Genomic DNA, 23451 nt, shown 5'->3' on the forward strand with positions numbered 1-23451 from the left:
CATTCTCTCTACTCCTTCCAGCGTGTCCACTCTGTTGCAGTTCTTAATATCATCTGCAAATAGACAAACTTTACCTTCTGTCCCTTCTGCAGTGTCCCTCATGAAGATATTGAACAGAACTGGTCCCAACACTGATTGATTGATTGATTGATTTATTGAGTTTATATACCTTCCGGTTTCGCTATCACAACGGTTAACACCATTCTCTCTTCAGAGCAGGTTCCATTTACCATCACACGCTGCCTTCTAGCCGTCAACCAATTTGTAATCCACTCAAATACCTTGGTGCTTGCTCCCAAGCTTCTCATTTTATTCATAAGCTGCTTGTGCAGGACTATATCAAAAGTTTTGGTGAAATCCAAGTAGATCACATCAAGCGCTATTCCTCAATCCAATTCTTTAGTCACCCAATCCAAAAAAAAAATGTATCAGATTTGTCTGACAGGACCTTCCTCTGGTGAATCCATGCTGCTTTGGGTCGAGCAACCCATTGGATTGTAGATAGTTCGCTATCTTTTCTTTCAGCAGAGTCTCCATTAATTTTCCCACCTCTGAGATGAGGCTAACCGGCCTATAGTTTCCTGTCTCCTCTCTGCTCCCACTCTTTTGAAGTGGGACCACTCCTGTTTCCAGGGATCTATTGCAAAAGTTGTTCAGCAGACCCACCAGCACATTTCTGAGCTCCTTCAATATCCTGGGATGTACTTCATCCAGCCCCATGGCCTTGTCCACTTTCAGTTTTCCTAGCTCTTCCAATACTTTCTTTTCTGAGAATGGAGTTTTGTCTGCTGTCCTTCTCCAGGGTCTTTCGTGAACATCAAACTGAAGTAATTGTTTAATATTTCGGCCATTTCTTTGTCACTTCCCCCCATTGATCTTTGTCTCCTTTTAATTTCACTATACCACTTCAGACCTTTCTCTAATATATCTGAAAAATGTTTTGTCACCTCGCTTTACCTCTTTGGCGATCCTTTCTTCGACCTGACTTTAAGCTTTCTTGATTTCTTTCTTTATCTCCCTCAGTTTCACCAGATATTCTTCCCTGTATTCCTCTTTTTGGGATCCTTTTATATTTCTTGAACGCTGTTCTTTTTGCTCTTATTTGATCAGCCACCTCCTTTGAGAACCAGATATGTTTCTGATTTCTCTTACTTTTGTTTACTTTTCTAACATTTATTTATTTTTAATTTTTATATACCGATGTTCCTGTAAAGAATATATATCGCACCGGTTTACAAGGAACTGAACAGTTGCCTTCAGGGCGGAAATACATTAAAACAGTCGCCTCAAGTCAGAATACATTAACACAAGTATAGAGGAAAACTATTAAAGAGAACTTTCATAACATATAACATATAGATTTGTTGCTCCTTTTGGTTTATTTATTTATTTATTTAGTGTTTTATTATACTGGCATTCATGACAGGTGTCACATCATGCCGGTTTACAATTAACAAGGGTGTGAGATATACAGAGAACTAAAAAATTATAACAAGTGCATGGTTAGAAAATTGCAGTTACATTAAAACAGGGTGTAGCACAACTGGGAGCTGAAGGGAGAGAAGAAGATTAACTGAAGGCAGATTATTTACAATAATGCAAAATTAATAACAGTGAGGTAGATTTGATGTAGTGATGGAGATTGTTAACAAAGAGTTTGTAATGACTGAATAAGTGGCTGGAAGGAAAGGATCAGTTGAGGTCCGGATACGCTTTTTTAAAAAGCCATGTTTTTAGCCTTTTCCTAAATGTTGGTAGGCAGGTCAGATGGGATGGAGTTCCATAATGGTGGTCCTGCTGTTGAGAAAGCTCTGTCTTTGAGGGATTTTTGTTGAAAGGTTTTGGCGTGAGGAACATGAAGTGATTCTTTATAAGACTCTCTAATGGGTCTGGAGGAGGTATGTTTTTTGAAAGGAATTTGTAAGTTTGAAAAGGAAGTTGTAAGTTTAGCCCACTTGCTCCACCTCTCTCATTTTCTCCCAGTCGTCTGGTTCTCCTTCCAGGTACTTCCCCATTTTGATAAAGTCTGTATTTTTGACATTCAAAACTAGAGTCCTCATGTGACTTCTCCATATCTTATTTGTTATATCAAACCATACTGTTTGTTGATCATTGGTGCTGTGGTGGGCACTCACCTCGTTAGTGAGCACTAGGTTGAATATAACTCCCTCTCTTATGGGTTCCATTGCCATTTGTTTGAAGAGAGCCCCTTGCAGGGCATCCACTATATCTGTACTTCTGGTAGAATCTGCAGAAGGGATTCTCCAGTCTGTCAGGCAGGTTAAAATCTACAACAATCAACACTTCTCCCTTCTTTCCCACTTTTTGGGTGTCTTCAACCAGATCTCTGGCTAGTTCTTCCTTTTGAGTCAGAGGCCTGTAGACTACTCCAGTAAAAATGGATGCATCATCTTTTCATTTCTAACTTTGGAGTGTTCTTATATCAATCCCATGCTATGCAGGTAAATGGTTATTTTGAAAAAAAAATTGCATCTTAAAAAGGAAAATTGGATTCAGACAATAGCAAACACTGGGCCCTGTCTTTGACTTCTATTGTATGGGGTAGTGACTTGAAGACATTAGGGATAAAGCACAGGACTGCTTCTATGGCCAAGTCCAAATGCAAAGCACATTCAAGCAGCATTGTCTGAATTATCATGAAGGCTGCTCACCTTGCAACTTTTTTTTTTTTTACACTAATAATAATTTTGTAATGGATTTGACAGTTGCCTGGTTTGGATTGTAAATATTGCTATCCTTAACAAAAGGCTTGTGGGTAACCTGCACAGAGCGGCAGTTACTACCATAAGAGATTTGCTAGGCAGACTGGATGGACCATTTGGTCTTTCTGTCGTCATTATTATATTGCTATATAAATGTGTGCAGTAGAATGACATAGCAGTACAGATTTTCAGCCTAACTAGGCGTCTGCTCTGCTGTCATGAAACTGTAATTATGCAGGTGGGAAGGGCAGTTGCCAAACCAACTCTAACTGGTTACAGAACTGTATAGCCCACTAATGTTCTGGTTGGTCTGTATCCATTCTTACCTTGAAATGACCTTCAAACTGCTTTTATCTGTGTTTTTTTTTTTTTTTTCCCCCAAGACCATATGTTTTATAAAGTGTTGTAATAAATGTGCACAAAGGAGGGTGATTTGTTCACTCCTTGGACTGAGCTCTGGCTTATTTAGAGGACTTAATCTGGCAGTCATACTTCTCAGCCACTCACGTCTTTTGATCTTAATCCGTTGGGATGGGTAGAAGGGCTGACAAATTAACTCTTAACTGGCTATGGGACTAGATAACTAGTACCCCTAGTTTCTGCAGTCTCCCACAGAATCAATATTTCCGAAAGCTTTAAATCTCGTAATTCAGTCTTTTGAACAAAGCTTCAGGGTGTATATGACTGCATTCAGTCTCAGCTCTTTCTGATCGTACCCCAGTCTCTCCCCTCACAAACAGTCTGCAGGAAGCCGCCTTCTGTTGTTCATCCTGCCCTGCTTTCCCCTGTCCTGAAGTGAAAGGGTGGGAGTGAATTTGAGTGGACAGGGAAAACAGTCAGAATGTTTGATCTCTCAAAGATCACTTAAATCCTTATCAAACCAAAAATCATTGATATAATTCCTGGATGGAGTGATGTCCTTATAGAAGAATTCATCTTTTATACAAAGGTTCTTGCACTTGCATATGTGGCTAATCATATACAATTTACAAAGACCTGGATAAGTATTAGAAATCAGCAACTGTCAATTCATAAAAGCCTTGAAGATCGGCTACTGCTTACAAGTTTCAGCTTGTGCTAATTCAATCTTTTTGCATCTGTTACAAAGTGTTCAATGTATGTGCAAATAACTTTCTGTATAATTAAAAGCATGACCAACTGCTGATATTGAGGGCATTTTCAGCATACATAAGTTTATATATTTGGTCTATACCCATTCTCACCTTGAAATGACTTTCAGCGCTTGAGTAATTGGACTGAATTTTTAACTGTTTGTTCAAGGGTTTCCCAAATCTGTACAGAGGACCCCATAACCAGTTGTATTTTCAGGATCTCCACACTGAATATGCATGAGATAAGTTTGCAATATTATCTCATGCATATTCAGTGTGGAGATCCTGAAAATCCAACTGGCAGCAGTGTTCCCACAACAGGTTTGGGAAACCCTCGTCTGTGCAGTGCTGAGCTCTAGTGATTCTACTCTGGAAGGGAATGAGTCTGAAACACAAGGGCTGACTTTCCCTGCTGCTCTTTCTCAGGTGAGCATCCTGGATGCAGGGGAAGTGTGTATGGAGTTTCTCAAAGAGTACAATTCTAAAGAGCATGTCAGGGAAGTCCTCCGAATTTCTGGCGATGGAAGTGTGGTAAGTACCATTTTATTTCTCACTGTAAATTAGTTATGTGGAAAATAGTTTCCTGGCCAAGCAGAAGGATTAAAGTTGCTTTACTAGTAAATATTTAGTTAATACAAAATGATTGTTGATTCCTCCCTTTTTCATTTTTGAGGCGATATTAGTGTTTAAAGTTTCTAAAGGTTGCTGCTGCTTAGCTCATCTCACCATTATGGATCTAAGTAAATGAATCAGGATACAACTGTGCTGCTGTTTCTCAGAACCCCATCCAGGCATTATGCTGTCACAGAGCAAGTGGAAATCTAGCACAGCTGGGAGACCTAATAGTCTGGGTTGTGGCTTATATGAAAACTGCAAACAAGTGACATGGTAACCAATATTAATCTCCCATTACATGAGTATACATATATTACATGAGAGAAACAGAAAAAGATAATACACAAAAAAATTAACAAATTCACAAATGTCTATTACAATTAGCATATAATGATCAAAAAATATGCAATGTTCACAATATTACATCATCACCATAATACAATTATCACATAGCAAAATACATTCTCATAAATAAACATGACCAATAACTAAATAAACTAAGTAATTGGGGAAAAGTAATGGAGTCACTGCTGAAAGAATAGTGAACTATCTACAGTCAGAAGAATTGCTGGTCCAGAGGCAGCATGGATTCTCACAGGACAAGCAGGATGGTAGTCTTCACATATGGGTGACATAATCAGGATGGAGCCCAATCAGAACACTTTTGTCAAAGTTTGTAGAACTTTGACTGGCACCTACTGGGCATGCCTAGCATGGCACTAACCCTGCATCCAGCAGGGGTCCCCCTTCAGTCTCTCTTTTTTTTTTTTTTCAACGTAGCAGTAGCCACGTGGGTTAAGGAGCTCTCTAGAGATTCCTGACAGGAATTTTCCTCACAGAACTTCTTTTAAAAATTTTCAAAAAATTCTACCCCATAGGGGTCCCCCTATCGATTCCATACTTCGCGGTCAAAAGGTAAGGCTTTACCCTCATTTGCGGTCTATTCCTGTCGAGTTTTCCCTTCGGGGCCTACCGGCCATCGACCGCACCATGGCTAAATTTTTGTCGAAGCCATGGCGTCTGGTTTTCGTCGGTTCCCCAACTGTCCTCTGACAATGTCCATCGCAGACCCGCATAGGGTTTGTATGTTATGTTTGGGGTCCGACCAAGACATCCTAACTTGCACCAAATGTGCCCAAATGACACAGACGGGCCGTAAGGCCTGCTCAGAGAAGATGGAGTTTCTTTTTCAGGCAAATCCTCCGACTCCATCGACCGCTTCGACATCGTCTGAGCCGGTGCTATCGACCTCTTGCCAGCAGCGGGACACCGGTGCTGCCTGACTGGCACAGACTACTCCGAACGTGTCAACTTCTTCCTCATCGGCTCTGGAGAAGGACCGAGGAGAACATCATGAAAAGCGTCAACACCATCATCAGAAGGCTCAGTCCACTGATCCAGGCAAGCCCTCTGCATCAGCGTCGACAGAGCTACCGATAAAGAAATCCCGTCCAGAGAAGGCTCCATCCTCCTCTGCGACTGGGTCACCGAGCCACAACTCCACTTTCACCGGTGGACCCTCCGGCTATGCCACTATTGCCTCCTACTCCGGAGCTGGGGGTTGCATGCCCCAGGCTTCCGCGAGGAATTGGATCAGATGATCCAAGAGGCCATCGGTAAGGCACTGCAGGGCTTCCAACCTCCATCGGCGCCGACACCGATGCTAGCCCCAGTCACCGACCCAATACCCACGGCCTTGCACCATTACTTGGCAGACTGGATGCGCTGATCGGTGTCCTTCCACCGGTGGAACAGAGGATACCGGTATGTCCACCGCCTTCCACGCAGATACCTTTCTCATCTGAAGACAAGGAAACACCAATGCCAAAACCTATCCCCAGATCGTCTGGGATCTTGCCACCGATTCACCAGTCGATGTCACCGGTTCCATCGGTGCCTATTCTGCCATCGATACCTCATTGTCCTCAATCAGTGCCACCATCGATGCCTTCGGTGCCAAGGCCTGATCCTACAGGAATAGCACCATTACTCCCCTCTGGAGATCCTATGGGAGCCGGTGATCAACCTTACGATCCTTGGATCGATAATTTTTCCCAGGATACTGATAATTTACCTTCAGAGCTGTCTCCCCCTGAGGAGAGAAGGCGTTCTCCTCCAGAGGACCTGTCCTTTATTAATTTTATAAAGGAAATGTCTGAAGCCATACCATTCTAACTTCAGACAGAAGAGGACTCCAGACACAAAATGCTGGAAGTGCTCCAATTCGTAGATACACCCAAGGAGATCATGTCCATACCTGTTCATGAAATTCTCCTGGACTTGCTGAAGAGGAATTGGGAACATCCAGGCTCTGTACCACCGGTACATCGGAAAACAGATGCCACCTACCTGGTACAGACAGCCCCTGGTTTCCAAAAACCACAGCTGGATCACCATTCTGTGGTTGTGGAGTCAGCCCAGAAAAAAGCATGATGTTCTAAACCTCATTCTTTCTTTCCTCCAGGGAAAGAATAGAGGTCCCTCGATGCATTTGGCTGTCGTGTTTTCCATGGATCTATGCTTATTTCTCATATTGCTTCCTACCAGTTTTATACATGACCCAGTATAACAGAGACCTATTCAAGAAGATCCAGGATTTCTCTGAATCTTTACCCGACTAGCTTCAGAATCAACTTAATGCCCTGGCTCAGAAGGGTCTACATGCTGGCAAGCAATGAGGTCTGTGCTGCCTATGTTTGACACTGCCTCTAGGGCGTCCGCAGCGGGAATTAGTGCACGAAGGTGGGCCTGGCTGAAGTCCTCTGACTTAAGACCAGAGGTACAGGACCGATTGGCTGACCTGCCTTGCGCTGGAGACAATCTCTTCGGGGACAAATTCTATGAGACATTACGCTAGCTTTCGTCCGTGCCTTCTGATTTCCCGTCCGCTTCTAAAAGGACATTACGAAGAGACTCTAAGCGGTCGTTCTTTAAGCCATGGAGATTTATCCTCCTGCTACTCTAGGTCACCCCTCCAGACCTTACCAGAAAGGTCCGGCCAGACAATCTGGCCTCAGGAGACTCAGCCAGCCCCTCCACTGGGCCCAGCTGCTGGATTTTGACTCCTCGCTAGAGAGCATAAGCCAACCTCCTCTACAGTTCATATCCATCGGCGGTCGGTTGAGCCACTTCATCAACATATGGCACACGATCACTTCAGATCAGTGGGTACTTGCTGTACTGACTCAAGGTTACCACCTCAACTTCCTATCTGTACCAGCAGACTCCCCACCTCGGCCGAAATGGGGATCATCCGACCACTCCTCTCTTTTGGAGGAGGAGGTTTCAACCCTCCTGGAATCCCGGATTTACAGTCACAGGAGCCTCAACCAGCGAAGGTCCCCAGGCCTGCTGAGGACCAGGATGCCCCTAGAATTCGAATGGTCAATGGGACCCAGCGCGGACGCAGACGAGGTTGATAAATCCATCCCGGTTGAAGGAGATGATCCGTGGGTGCTCAGATTGTTTTGCAGGGAGGAGCTTGATACTATGATCCTTCATGTTCTGTTGGAGCTGGGGATTCAGGCTCCGCAACAAGTTGCAGAGCCTTCCACGGTGGATCCCATCCTGTTGGGTCTTTGGGCTCTCCCTAGTGCTTTTCCTTTCCACCCAATGCTATTGCAGCTCATGACCTGGGAATGGGACATGCTGGAAGCCAGTCTGCGGGTCCGAGCTATGGAGAAGCTTTTTCTGCTACCAGAGGAGTCGTTGGATCTTCTCAAAGTCCCTAAAGTGGACGCGGCTGTTTCGGCTATCACCAAGCGCACGACGATTACGGTGGTAGGAGATGCTGCGCTTAAGGATCTCCAGGATAGGATGCTTGAGGGCCGCCTTAAGCGAATCTTTGAGGTGTCTGTGCTCAACGTCAGAGCGGCTGTCTACAGTAGTCTCATGCAGAGGGCAACCCTGAGTTGGGTGCAACAGTTACTCACTGCTCAGGATCTTCCCCCGGCGTAGGCGGAACGGATGGAGGCGGTAGTTGCATATACCACGGATGCCTTATATGATCTCCTCTGTACTTCCTTGCGCATGATGGTCTCCGCTGTGACGGCCAGGAGGCTTCTATGGCTCCACAATTGGTCCGCTGACGCCTCTTCCAAGTCTCAGTTGGGGGCCCTTCCGTTCAAAGGAAAAATTTTTTATTTGGCAACGATCTTGAACATCTCATTAAGTTCCTAGGAGTCAGTGTACAAGCTTCCGGAAGACAAGCCTAGGCCTTCTAGGACGTTCGGTTACTCTCGTTTCCGTTTTCGGGGGCAGCACGGTATTTGTCCAGGCAGAGCCCCTTCCTTCGCTCCGCAGCAGCTGTCGGCGAGGTCCCAGGCTTGGGCTCATTCCTTTCGCGACCGAAGGCCTCCCCTTGACAGGGTCTCCCAAGGTTCTTCCGGCAACAAGTCTTCCCAATGAAGGTGTGCCGACCCACTCCTCCATTCTGGAGGAGGTTCGTCTCTATCTGTTTTTCGAGGAATGGGTCAAGATTACTTCGGATCAGTGAGCTCTATGCATCATAGAACACGGTTACGCTTTAGATTTTGCTCGCCCGTTGCGAGACTTGTTTTTGGTGTCTCCCTGCAGGTCTCGGGCAAAACAGCAGGTGGTGAACCAAACCCTGTGTCGATTGAAAGCCCTGGGAGCCATTGTTCCAGTTCCACCGGCCGAACGCAGGACCGGCAGGTACTCCATATATTTCGTGGTTCCCAAGAAGGGAGGGCTCCTTCTGCCCGATATTGGATCTGAAGAAAGTGAACGGGGCGCTTCAGGTGCCCCGCTTTCGCATGGAAACTCTGTCGGTCATTGCTGCCGTCCGCAAAGGCAAATTTTTGGCCTTGTTGGATCTGATGGAGGCTTATCTTCACATAGGGATCCAAGAACATCAGAGGTTTCTGCGGTTTATGGTTTTGGGGAAGCATTATCAATTCCAAGCGCTTCCGTTCGTTTTGGCAACGGCTCCCCCGCATCTTCACCAAGGTGATGGTAGTAGTGGCGGCGGCTCTCAGGAGGGAAGGGATCTAGGTTCATCCCTACTTGGGATGATTGGCTCATATGGGTGAAGTTGGAGGAGCTTTGCAAGATAGCAGTTTGCTTGGTTTTGCAGTGTCTTTACTCTCTCGGATGGATCATCAATTTCTCCAAGAGTCATTTGGTTCTGTCCCAGGTGCTGGATTTCCTGGGAGCCCGATTCAACACGGCTGTTAGCAAAGTTTTTTCCTCCTGCAGGAGTGGATTAGACAATCTGACGTCTCAGATTCAGCGGCTGTTGGCCCTACTGATGCCCAAGGTATGGGACTACTTGCAAGTTCTTGGTTCTATGGCGTCTACTCTGGAGTTAGTCCCCTGGGCTTTTGTTCATATGAGACCATTGCAGAGGGCATTGCTTTCCCGCTGGGATCCCAAGTCAGAAGAGTTCTGGTTACCCTTGCCACTCATGGACCCCGCCAGAGAAGGCCTCAGATGGTGGTTAGTCCCCAAGCACTTGCGACGCGGTGTGGACCTGGAGGAGCCCCAGTGGGTAATTGTAACGACGGATGCCAGCCTCTCCGGTTGGGGGGCAGTTTGCCAATCACGGTCAGCGCAAGGTCAATGGACATGTCAGGAGGCGAAGTTGGTCCATAAATCACTTGGAAACAAGAGCGGCACGCCTGGTGCTGCGCAGCTTTCTCCCTCGTCCGGCAACAGTCAATACGGATTTTGTCCGACAACACGAAGACTGTGGCATACATCAATCTCCAAAGGGGAACAAGAAGTCGTCTGGTGGCCAGGGATGTAGACAAAGCTGATGGTCTGGGCGGAACGCAATCTTACCTGATTGGCGGCTTCACACATAGCCGGAGTAGACAATGTTCAGGCGGATTTTCTCAGTCGACAACAGTTTAGACCCAGGAGAGTGGGAGCTATCCGAAGAAGCGATGCAGCTCTTAACTCGTTGGTGGGGCATGCCCCGTCTGGACTTGATGGCGACTCGGCGGAACGCAAAGGCGGCTCATTTCTTCAGTCGCAGAAGAGAGCATGGTGGGGAAGGAGTGGATGCTCTGATCCTTTTGTGGCCGCGCAATATTCTGCTCTGTTTTTCCTCCTTGGCTGTTAGTGGGCAAGTTCTTAAGAATAGAGACCCACCTAGGGTCGGTCATCCTCGTAGCCCCGGAATGGCCACGGAGGCCGTGGTTCGCGGATCTGGTCAACTTGGCAGTGGACGGCCCTTTTCATCTCAGTCATCTTCCGAATTTACTTCGGCAAGGTCCAGTATTTTTCAATCAGGCGGCTCGCTTTTGTCTAGCGGCTTGCCTTATGAAAGGAGGCAGTTGAGGAAGAAGGGTTATCCGGATTCAGTCATTTCCACCCTCCTACGGGCACGAAAGACATCTACTTCGCTCACATATGTTCGGGTCTGGAAGGTTTTCGATTCATGGTGTAGCTGGTTGGATATTTCCCCATGGTGAGCCACCATTGTTAATATTCTCGCCTTCTTACAAGAAGGGTTGAAAAAAGGGTTGGCGTACAGTTCTCTCCAGGTTCAGGTAGTGGCTTTGGGTTGTTTAAGGGGAAAGATTGATGAGATATCCCTTGCAGCCCATCCTGACGTGGCACATTTTCTGAAGGGGGCTAAGCATTTGACCCCCCCCAGTTCGACCAGTGTGTCCTTCTTGGAGTCTGAATCTGGTTCTCTGGGGGTTGTGCGGCCTTTCTTTTGAGCCTCTCAAGTGGGCCACTTAAAAAGACCTAATGCTCAAGGTGGTTTTTCTAGGGGCTAACTGTTCGGCAAGGCGAATATCTGAGATTCAAGCATTGTCCTGTAGGGAACCTTTTCTGCGGGTTTCCGATTCCGGGGTGTCCCTTAGAAGGGTACCCTCTTTTCTACCAAAAGTCATGTCGAGGTTTCACTTGAATCAGTTAGTGGAGTTGCTGGCTTTTCCAGATTTGGATCGTGATTCCCCTCAGGCTCGCGACTTGTGGAAATTGGATGTCCGGGTTCTCCTTCGATATTTGGAGGTGACTAATGATTTTAGGTTGTCTGACCATCTTTTTTTCTTATGGGAGCGGTCCTAAGAAAGGACATAAGGCATCCAATGCTACCATTGCCCGATGGTTAAAGGAAGCTATAGCTTTGGCATATATATGTCATGGACGGGCAGTGCCGGATGGGCTAAAAGCTCATTTGATCAGATCTCAGGTGGTCTCTTGGGCAGAGAGTAAGTTTGTTTCACTGCAGGAGATTTGGAGAGCGGCTACTTGGAAATCTCTACACACCTTTGCTAAGCATTACCGTTTGGATGTCCGGGCCCCGGATGTCGACTGTTCTGGCAGCAGTGTTCTTCGAGTGGGACTCTCCAGGTCCCACCCCATGTAGGGCAGCTTGGGTACATCCCAGCGGTCTGGACTGATTTGGGTAAGTACAGGGAAAGGAAAATTGGTTCTTATCTGCTAATTTCCGTTCCTGTAGTACCACGGATCAGTCCAGATGCCCACCCAGGGTATTCTGGTCTGGAGAGTCAGCTCACTATTTGTCAAATATTTTCTCTGCAGAGTATATTGAAGATGGGGAAGATATCGGAAATATCCAAATCAGTACTCCTTCCATGTACATAGTTTCAGAGCTGGTTTTTGGTCTAGCCATTGGTTCTTAAATTTATTTCATTCTGCTATGGTATTGATTATACTGAAGGATCACAGGTGGCACACCAGACTAAGAGGGGGGTGCCTTTCAAGTTTTTCTCTGTCTCCATCTGCTGGAAGGAAGGCATAACCGGTCGGGACTGATCCGTGATACTACAGGAACAAAAATTAGCAGGTAAGAACTAATTTTCCTTTCCAGATTTGAAAGTACTTGCTACTAGGACAATGAATCCTGAAGAGATGGGGTGACTCGGATGCAATCCTGGAGGTTGTGACTGGCCTGGCACCACTGTGACCTCAGGGTCCATTGAGTTCTGTGCATGTGTAAATGTGCCAAGGGAGTGACATGGACGGTTGCGGCCATATGGCCCAACAGTCTCAACATGTGCCAGGCTGACTCCTGCTGGCTTTGTTGAATCTCTGCTGTGATGGTCATCAAGGTAACTGCCCTCTGGCGGGGAGGAAGGCCTTGGCCTTGGCCTGACCTGACCTGTGTCTAGCAAGGTTCCTATAAAGTCCAATTGAAGTGACAAGTTGAGATGGAACTTTGGGTAGTTGAGAATGAACCCTAGTGACTCCAACACCCGAATGGTGAAACGCATGGATCTGACTGCCCCTGCCTGAGGTGCCCTTGACCAGCCAATTGTTCAGATAGGAAAACATGAACAATCAGCCTCTGAAAGTACACCGCCACCATGGCCAGGCATTTCCTAAAGACCCTTGGGACTGACGCAAGCCCAAACGGCAACATCCGATACTGGAAGTGCTGTTTTCCCACCACAAATCGGAGATACTTCTTGTGACCAGGGAAGATCTCTATGTGATTGTATGCATCTTTTAGATCAAGGGAGCAAAGCCAGTCCCCTTTTTGAACGTTTATATTGAAGAAAACAGTATATTACACCCTTATCAACATGGTTTCCGTAAGGGACACAGCACAGAGTCCCTCCTTCTTTCCTCTTTTGTCTCAATTTGAGGTTTCAGCTCAAACTTAGATTACATTCTTATACTTCTTGACATTTCTGCAGCCTTTGATACTCTGGATGACCATATTCTTTGCTCCAGTCTCCAAAACATCGTCATTAATGGCAAAGGGCTTCAATGGTTCAACTCTTTTCTGTCCCATAGACCACAACAAACCATCCTCTGACATCATCATTCAAACCAGTACTTCACTGATTCTGGAGCTCCTCGAGGCTCTGCCCTTTTTGCAACTTTATTTAATATATATCTGCTACCATTATGTCATCTTCTATCTAGCCTCAACCTAAACTTCAAAATTTATGCTGATACACAGTTTATTTTATCATATAACAAGTCCTAGAACCATACGTTTTCATTCGCCTCTCTATATCTCAAAACCATAAACATTTGGCTATCACATAATTGTCTAAACTTGAATACCGCAAAAAGTGAAATATATTTATCCACTATTCCAAATTCCTCCTCTGCCCGTCCCCCAGAATGTATTTTTGAAAACTGCTCTATTCCCATCCGATCACAAGCTTGTAATTTGGGTGTTTATATAGGTTCTAGATTATCAATGCCCAGCAATTTTTCAACTGTAACAAGTTTCATTTTATAAAATTCACCTACTGAAAAATTCAAACCCCTCCTTTTTCCAAACTATTTCTGTTCTGTACTCCAAGCTCTTGTTTTTACTGGAATAGACTACTGTAATTCTCTATATCTGGGTCTTCCAGATTATAAGTACATAAGAAAATGCCATACTGGGTCAGACCAAGGGTCCATCAAGCCCAGCATCCTGTTTCCAACAGTGGCCAATCCAGGCCATAAGAACCTGGCAAGTACCCAAAAACTAAGTCTATTCCATGTAACCATTGCTAATGGCAGTGGCTATTCTCTAAGTGAACTTAATAGCAGGTAATGGACTTCTCCTCCAAGAACTAATCCAATCCTTTTTTAAACACAGCTATACTAACTGCACTAACCACATCCTCTGGCAACAAATTCCAGAGTTTAATTGTGCGTTGAGTAAAAAAGAACTTTCTCCAATTAGTTTTAAATGTGCCCCATGCTAACTTCATGGAGTGCCCCATAGTCTTTTTTTTTTTTTTTTAATTTAATTTATATTTTAAGCGTATGAATACAACAGCGTTTACATTGCATAGCTTGCATAGAAAATAAACAGTACAAACATGTTATCCAAATAAACATGCAAATTTACCATCAAATGTGTAGTGTGTTTTGTCGTTATTCCCCCCCTCTTCCCACTCCCACCCTAAGGACCTTGCCCATTATCTATAGGTTACATGTTCCTAAAGTGCTACTAAGACAGAGTAGACCACCAACCAGTTGGCCCGTAGGACAGAGATTGGCTACAGCATATCTACCGTAGAGAGCTGCTCCTAGGTTCAGTGTAAACATTGATAGCAGTACACCCAATGTAAAGGAATTGTGCCCTACTCATTTTCCAAGACGGTCTATAGTCAGAGCTTGTACCTCATAAACCCAGAGTAGGTGGCAAAACAGCCGCCTGCATCGTCCTCCAGCGCTCAAAACCAGACCATTGGAGCTGATGTTTTGTCAAACATTTCCGTTTCGTGGCAGTCAGTTGGTGGAGATACCAAACTTGCCCCCTAGTCTTTCTACTATCCGAAAGAGTAAATAACCGATTCACATCTACCCGTTCTAGACCTCTCATGATTTTAAAACACCTCTATCATATCCCTCCTCAGTCGTCTCTTCTCCAAGCTGTATATCCTACAACCTTTTCAATTGACTCAAAACAGTGCCACTCATCTACTAACACACACCTCTCGAAAATAACACATCACCCCAGTTCTGAAGCAGTTACACTGGCTACCCGTTCACCAATGTATTCAATACAAAATCCTAATGATAATCCACAACCTATTACACAATGCAGCATCTATCTGGCTTTGTTTATCTTTACGTTTCTATCAACTTCCACGTAACCTATGCTGTGCAGATAAAAATTATTTACAAGTTCCAACCATAAAAACCGCCAGATGGGATCTTACCCGCAAACATGCCTTTCTGTAGCAGGTCCGATTCTATGGAACTCGTTACCTAATCATTTTCATCAACTCACCTCAAAAAAACAAATTTAAAAAAGCTGTATAAACTTACTTATTTTCAGTTGCCTTCCCTAACTCACAAACTTGAGCTCCCCTTATTCCAATCTTAAGAAGTCAATTTATCCCCTCCTTCTTACCCTCTCATTTGATATAGTTTTGTTTTTTTTTGAATAATTTTTATTGGAGTCACTCGTATACAATCTAAGGTAGACAGGTCATAAACAAAACCTGTTAACAAAGATGAGGTATGTGGAATCTTCTGTCAAGAAGACCAAGCATTACTACTTCATATTCAATAGCTAACAGTGTAACATTGTATGATATAATTTCCTTCCCCCCTCACCCCCCCCCCCAATCCAGAATAGAGAGAGAGTGTGATGAGGGCCTTGTGGAAAGCGTGTGAGCTACTTATGAGGTGCATATGAAATGTGTGAAATACATAGGAGATGTACGTGTAGTAAGCGTGTGATTACATAGTGGACTTGTATTCGGAGACCATCCTAAGCCCTGTGACAATAGTCCTAGAGCAAGTTAATGGTGGGATTAATATAGATGAGGAAATTGTCCCATATATCCGCCCGCACTTTCTTTGTGGGGGATGGAAGATGTTGTAGAATGTATTGTTCACGTGTGGTTAGGCGCAGCATTTGTTTAAACCAGTGGTACCTATCCGGGGCTGTGTCATCTAGCCATTTAGTTAAGTATAGCTTTTTTCCCCAACACTGCCACCTTAGAAATGAAAAGCTTTCGAGAGGAGGAGGAACTGGCACAATGCTCCAATGTCTGAGCCCCAAACAGCCACAATCCTGGCTCTAGCAGGATTGTACGGTGCCATAGCATCAAACAAAACTGACATATATGATATATGTCAGTTTTGAGAGAGAGATATATTTCCTCTCCAAGTATACAACTCGACAAGACCTACCAGAGATGGTTATAGAGGCACACTCCAAGTTCCCCCTGCAAAAACGACTAGACACATTACCCTAAGAGATCGCGCCACCTCCACAGCTGGCCCCCTTCTGTGGAATTCATTGCCCACAGATCTCAGACTGGAACCTTGCCTCCCAACTTTTAGGAAAAGACTTAAGACTTGGTTATTCAAGCAAGCTTTCCAAGACACAATTTAATGACACAATCCAAGGACACAACCCAAGGACTCCTCAAAACATTCAGCCATTAATCATGCCATTTGTACATAACTTGTAATGTGACTTGTATATCGTTTAACCATTTATTCTTTCCTTTTTCTTCCTCTTCACCAAGTTCTGCCACCCTTGTTAATTGTAACTGTACTTTCGGTCACCTGAGTTCTAGTTTGATGTATTTAATGCACTCCCGTTTCATGTAAACCAGCAAGATATGTTCTCATGATTGCCGGTATATAAAAACCTTAAATAAATAAATAAATAAATAAATATATCCTCCCAAAACACCGTATGAAGGAGCATTCCCAAAAGACATGGTAATACGATCCTAGCACTGAGTCGCATTTGCGACACATTGGGGAGTCTCACAGTCGAAATTGAAAAGCTTGAGTAGGTGGTATAAATCCTTGCCATAAAAATTTATACTGAGTTTCCCGTAAATCCTCATTAATGGTTATGGTGGAGATTTGGGCAAAGGCTTTCAGAAAATCTTCATATGTTAATGAAAAGTTAGTCCAGGACGACCATTTGTTAAAAAGTACCGCCATTTTTGTCTTCCCAACCCCCCCCCCCCCCCCCGGCCCCCCAGTTCCTTGTAAAAAGAGGAAATGTTCGGGCCCTTCGCCAACTGGCTGGACAGTATACTTTTTAACTGTTCCGTTGTGCCTGTCTTCTGCCATTGTAAAGCATAAGACTGCATAAAGTGTCGGATTTGTAAAAAAGCATATAAATCCTTATGCGGGATATGAAATTGCTGTTGGAGCTCGGAAAAACTAAACAGCGTCCCTATCTGTGGCTTAATTAGTTGATATAGATACCGGAAGCCAGCATTGTGCCATCTCCTAAAGGGTGTTTCCCCATGACCGGGAATAAAGTAGGAATTATCTACCAAGAGCAAGAGGGGTGTCAATCCTAGTGGCTGCCCAAGTTTCTTACATAATTGTGCCCAAGTATTTCGGCAGGTCATGACTAGAAGGTGGCCCTTTAATGTGCGTAGGACATTTCTCGTCTCCATATGTAATAGGGTATTCAAGGACGGTACCCCGTACCAGGCAGTTAGGAGGTTGTAAGGCAGATAGTGGGAGGAGGAAAATACCCAGTCTCTTAAAAATCTTAAATTACAAGCCACACATTGTAAGTGGTCAAATCCAGGCATCCCACGCCTCCCACGGTTTCAGACCGCTGTAACATGTGTAAAGGGATCCGAGCCCCCCTCCCTCCCCATAGAAAGGTCCTTTATTAAAAGCCTGAATATCCCTAGCCTGCAGTTGGAGGGGAAGCATTTGTAAAACGTACAACCACTTGGGTAGAATCATCATCTGGTAAAGATGAACCCTACCTCTTAGGGATATTGGGAGGTTCTGCCATCTCTGTAGTGTCTAACGTATGTTTGCTCAGTGTAGTAATATTCAACTAATAAGTTGTGTTTGGGTAATTGCCAGGTTCTTGTGGCCTGGTTTGGCCTCTGTTGGAAACAGGATACTGGGCTTGATGGACCCTTGGTCTGACCCAGCATGGCAATTTATGTTCTTAAGGACGCCGGTATCTTAACCCCCAAATACTTTAGGACACCAGGAGCCCAACGAAGCGGAAAAGGACCCTCCCAGCTGGAGTGAACGCTATTGGTGACGTCCATTGCTTCAGACTTGTCCCTGTTGATTTTAAGCCCCGCAAAGCACCCAAACATCTCTTGGACAAGCAGTAGATGTCTCAGAGGGGTATTGGGCTGTGTCAGGAACACAAGGACATCGTCCATGAACGCTGCCACTTTGAATGTGTGGTGTGTCTTCTCAAACCCTCGAATGTTTTGGTGGTCCATTATCTTGCATAACAGGTCTATAGTAGGGATGTACAATAAGGGGGGCAGAGGGCAACCTTAGCGCACCCCTCTTTGGATGTGAACAGGGTCTGAGCAGGTGCCGTTCACTATGATCCTAGAGCTAGGGATTTCATATAGCAATCTAATATAGTGTAAAAATTCTCCATCAAGACCATATCTACGTAGCACAGAGAACATATATAGCCATGCCATCCTATCGAAAGCCTTTTCAGAATTGAATCCTATAGCAAGGGCCGGTACTCCCCCGCTGTTGACATAAGCGCATGGCAGATAAGTTTGATTATGTGGCTACTGGCCTTACTACCCTTGACGAAACCAGCTGAGAAAGCAGCAGGTTAAGTCGTTCCGCAAGAATTTTTGCTAGTATTTTTAAGTCCCCATTTAATAGGGAAATAGGTCTATAGGATTCTGGTTTTTTGGTATCTTTCCCCGCTTTTGGAAGCACTATAATACAGGCGCTGTTGAAATCTCTTGGGAAGGTGTTACAAGTGAGACCATCTACATAGAAGGCCGTCAGGGGAGCCACCAGGAGAGCACTAAGCATCTTATAAAAATCGTAAGAAAACCCATCTGGGCCTGGGGATTTTCCAGATGCCATCTTCTTAAGAACATAAGAGCATGCCATACTGGGTCAGACCCAAGGGTCCATCAAGCCCAGCATCCTGTTTCCAACAGTGGCCAATTCAGGCCATAAGAACCTGGCAAGTACCCAAAAACTAAGTCTATTCCATGTTACTGTTGCTAGTAATAGCAGTGGCTATTTTCTAAGTCAACTTAATTAATAGCAGGTAATGGACTTCTCCTCCAAGAACTTATCCAATCCTTTTTTAAACACAGCTATACTAACTGCACTAACCACATCCTCTGGCAACAAGTTCCAAAGTTTAATTGTACGTTGAGTAAAAAAGAACTTTCTCCGATTAGTTTTAAATGTGCCCCATGCTAACTTCATGGAGTGCCCCCTAGTCTTTCTATTATCCGAAAGAGTAAATAACCGATTCACATCTACCCATTCTAGACCTCTCATGATGTTAAACACCTCTATCATATCCCCCCTCAGCCGTCTCTTCTCCAAGCTGAAAAGTCCTAACCTCTTTAGTATTTCCTCATAGGGGAGCTGTTTCATTCCCCTTATCATTTTGGTAGCCCTTCTCTGTACCTTCTCCATCGCAATTATATCTTTTTTGAGATGCGGCGACCAGAATTGTACACAGTATTCAAGGTGCGGTCTCACCATGGAGCGATAGAGGCATGACATTTTCCGTTTTATTCACCATTCCTTTTCTAATAATTCCCAACATTCTGTTTTTTTTTTTTGACTGCCGCAGCACACTGAACCGACGATTTCAATGTGTTATCCACTATGATGCCTAGACCTCTTTCTTGGGTTGTAGCACCTAATATGGAACCTAACATTTTGTAACTATAGCATGGGTTATTTTTCCCTATATGCATCACCTTGCACTTATCAACATTAAATTTCATCTGCCATTTTGATGCCCAATTTTCCAGTCTCACAAGGTCTTCCTGCAATTTATCACAATCTGCTTGTGATTTAACTACTCTGAACAATTTTGTATCATCTGCAAATCTGATTATCTCACTCGTCGTATTTCTTTCCAGATCATTTATAAATATATTGAAAAGTAAGGGTCCCAATACAGATCCCTGAGGCACTCCACTGCCCACTCCCTTCCACTGAGAAAATTGTCCATTTAATCCTACTCACTGTTTCCTGTCTTTTAGCCACGAATGTCCTTTCGTGCAATCCACGAAAGGACATCGCCACCTATCCCATGACTTTTTACTTTTCCTAGAAGCCTCTCATAAGGAACTTTGTCAAATGCCTTCTGAAAATCCAAGTATACTACATCTACCTGTTCATCTTTAGCCACATGTTTATTAACTCCTTCAAAAAAGTGAAGCAGATTTGTGAGGCAAGACTTGCCTTGGGTAAAGCCATGCTGACTTTGTTCCATTAAACCATGTCTTTCTATATGTTCTGTGATTTTGATGTTTAGAACACTTTCCACTATTTTTCCTGGCACTGAAGTCAGACTATCCGGTCTGTAGTTTCCCGAATCGCCCCTGGGGCCCTTTCTAAATATGGGGGTTACATTAGCTATCCTCCAGTCTTCAGGTACAATGGGTGATTTTAATGATAGGTTACAAATTTTTACTAATAGGTCTGAAATTTCATTTTTTAGTTCCTTCAGAACTCTGGGGTGTATACCATCCGGTCCACGCGATTTACTACTCTTCAGTTTGTCAATCAGGTCTACCACATCTTCTAGGTTCACCATGATTTGATTCAGTCCATCTGAATCATTACCCATGAAAACCTTCTCCGGTATGGGTACCTCCCCAATATCCTCTTCTGAAATACCGAAGCAAAGAAATCAGTTAATCTTTCCGCGATGGCCTTATCTTCTCTAAGTGCCCCTTTAACCCCTCGATCATCTAATGGTCCAACTGACTCCCTCACAGGCTTTCTGCTTCAGATATATTTTAAAAAGTTTTTACTGTGAGTTAATAACTTGTAACACTTCATATGATTGGATAGACCGGTTTAGGAATTCTTTCTGAGGGGTAGTGATTTGTGGTAAGCTGATATCTAAGAAAAACTCCCCCTCAATATGGGGATGTGGCTCCTGGTCTGCCCAGTAAAGAGTGTCGTAAAACGTGTGAAACACTTCCCCACTGTTCTGACCAAATTAGCTAAAGGCCTCCCTACTTTGTTACCAAATTTAAAGTAGTTATGTTGGGCCACCTGCAGTGCCTTTCCTGCCCGTACGTGGAGCACTATATTGAGCCGATTGAGGAGACTAAAATAAGATTTTTTTTGTTCTCTTCCAATGGCGAATTTAGCATTAAAGGTGTCTAATTGTAGAATTTCTTTGTGTATACATTTTTACCGTGCGATGGTATAACCTATAATCTCTCCCCGCAGCGCAGCTTTCCCAGCCTCCCAATATAGTTGAGGATTTTCTACATGTTGGGTATTGTTTTTTGGGTATTTATTTTATTTTTATTTATTATTTTTATATACCGACATTCGATCTCAATTGAGATATCACACCGGTTTACATTCAGGTACTGTAGGTATTTCCCTATCCCCAGAGGGCTTACAATCTAAGTTTTTTTGTACCTGAGGCAATGGAGGGTAAAGTGACTTGCCCAAGGTCACAAGGAGCGACAGCAGGCCTCGAACCCTGGTCTCCTGGTTCATAGTCCACTGCTCTAACCACTAGGCTATTCCTCCTCCCAAGAAATGCTGAAATTCCTTATCTACCTTGAGATCATGGGGGAATCTCCACAATTTGGTACCTTGCCCATTGGGCCCCAGCCCAATAGACAAAGAAACTGGGGAGTGATCGGATATAACCGGAGATTCTATATCTGCTCTAAGGACCTTGGAAAATGCGTCACTAGCCAGTAAGATATAATCAATTCTTGAAAAAGAACTGTGGGGATTAGAGTAAAAGGTGTATTCCCTCTCCATTGGATGTAGCGTCCGCCAGATGTCAATTAAGTCAATCTTTTTTCCAAACTTGTCTACCCCTTCCCCCCCCCCCTCCCGTCTGCCTAGGTTGACCCCCTCCCAGTGAAGCTTGGTCCAACTTCCCATCCGCAACACAATTAAGATCCCCTGCCAGTAGGAGCATCCCTACCCTACATGTTAGTAATACCACCCCTAAGCTCTTGTAGGTATTTCTGTGGTTGAGTGGTCGGAGCATAGACGTTACAAAGCATGATGTGACCTAGCCAACGACCAAGTAGTATCACATATCTGCCATCTGGATCTGTTATCGATTTTTCTAACACAAAGTCTGTAGATTTGTTGATTAGAATCGCTACTCCGGCCTTTCGATCCTTAGCCTCTGCATAATAGCATGTTCCCACCCAGTCTCGCCTCAGTTTGGCACTTTCAGTGGCATTGAGGTGTGTTTCCTGGATACACACTATATCACTATGCAACCGTTTTAAGTGCGCCAAAACCTTTTTACATTTGATGGGCGAGCCTAAGCCGTGCACATTCCAAGATACCAGTTTAACCATATTGATAGTAAAAAGGGCAGTATAAACATGATAGGTACTTGTAGGGTGCCCAGGAAAGGAGGTCCCAGCTGCCTCCCCCCAGGACGGTTTTAATATCCACCACACGTGATAGCCCCCTCATGACATGTTACCAACCATCTACCCACACACACTTGCACTCATCCCCACACACGCACACTGCCCACCCCAATAAGTCTTCATAAACATTGCACCACCTCCCTCCCCCCCTTTACTCCCAACCTTAGTGGATACATATTGTATGACCTGATACCCCCACAAGGGAGGAATCAGAACAAGAGGGTACGTTATAGAAGCGTTCGGGTGCCATAACCTTTGAAGCAGATAAGGCAAGGCACACATTCAATCCTTGCGTAGCTAGGGGCCAGTCTCCAGCACCTTCCCAGTTACATTAGGATCTTCCAGGAAGTAGTTAACCCAGGACAGGTGAGGCAGACCCAGTGGAAAAGGCCTGGCTGCAGGGACAACATATACAGACAGTTAAATAAAAACAGTCTCTCAAGCAGTCTGAAATCCTAGCTGTAACCCAGACCGGTTAGGCCAGCCGTTCCACCAATCACGAACTACAGCCCGGCCAAAGCATGATCTCACTGTAGGTCCATGGGAATAGCCGCAAGATTGGATCCTGAAGAAAGAACTCGGCATGGCGCGACCGCACCTTTACAAGCGCCGACAGTCCATGAAATTTACCTTGCCTGTCTCAGCTTATGCCGGTCCCTCCGCTGGGGCTTGCAAAAACTTCTGGGCAACTTCCGGGGAGGTAAAGCTATGTACTATTCCGTCCTGCCATATTTTTAATGTCGCGGGAAACTGTAAAGCGAACTTGGTCTTCTTTTCAAAAAGGGCTGAGCAGATCGGAGAGAATTTTCTCCGTTGTTGAGATACATGGGACGAGTAGTCCTGTGTAATATGGATCCGATGGCCCTAGTATGTGATCTCAGGGCTTTTTCCGGTTTGCAAGCCATACATGCTGTTTAACCGCCGAATTCAGAATTTTCACAATCGCGATGCGCGGTCTCGGGTCGGAAGGTCTGCGGGCCCCCAATCTGTGTGCCCTTTTAACTTGGATTATGCCCTTGAGATCCTCCAGGCCCACTGCCTCTGGGAGCCACTCTTCCAGGAAGGCCACTAGGCCCTGTTCGTCTACGAGCTCCGGTAGCCCCAAGAACCACAAATTATCCCTGCGAAGCCGGTTCTCCAGCTAGTCTAACTTGTCTTTATGTTCCTGAAGGGCTCCTGCCTGAGCGGTAACTTTTATGTCCG

At 44.8% G+C, this 23451-nt stretch overlaps 1 protein-coding gene across 2 annotated transcripts in view; it reads left to right on the forward strand.

Moving 5' to 3' along the window:
* PLK4 (polo like kinase 4) overlaps window positions 1–23451 on the forward strand; it is a 122351-nt gene that overhangs the window by 30416 nt on the left and 68484 nt on the right. For both annotated transcript variants that reach the window (XM_029590266.1, XM_029590349.1), the window contains exon 8: window positions 4262–4366. In XM_029590266.1, the coding sequence (XP_029446126.1) occupies window positions 4262–4366 (105 nt within the window). The remainder of the gene's footprint in view (window positions 1–4261; window positions 4367–23451) is intronic.

The sequence above is a fragment of the Rhinatrema bivittatum genome, chromosome 1 (genome assembly GCF_901001135.1).
Source record: "Rhinatrema bivittatum chromosome 1, aRhiBiv1.1, whole genome shotgun sequence".
Classification (NCBI taxonomy): Eukaryota; Metazoa; Chordata; class Amphibia; order Gymnophiona; family Rhinatrematidae; genus Rhinatrema; species Rhinatrema bivittatum.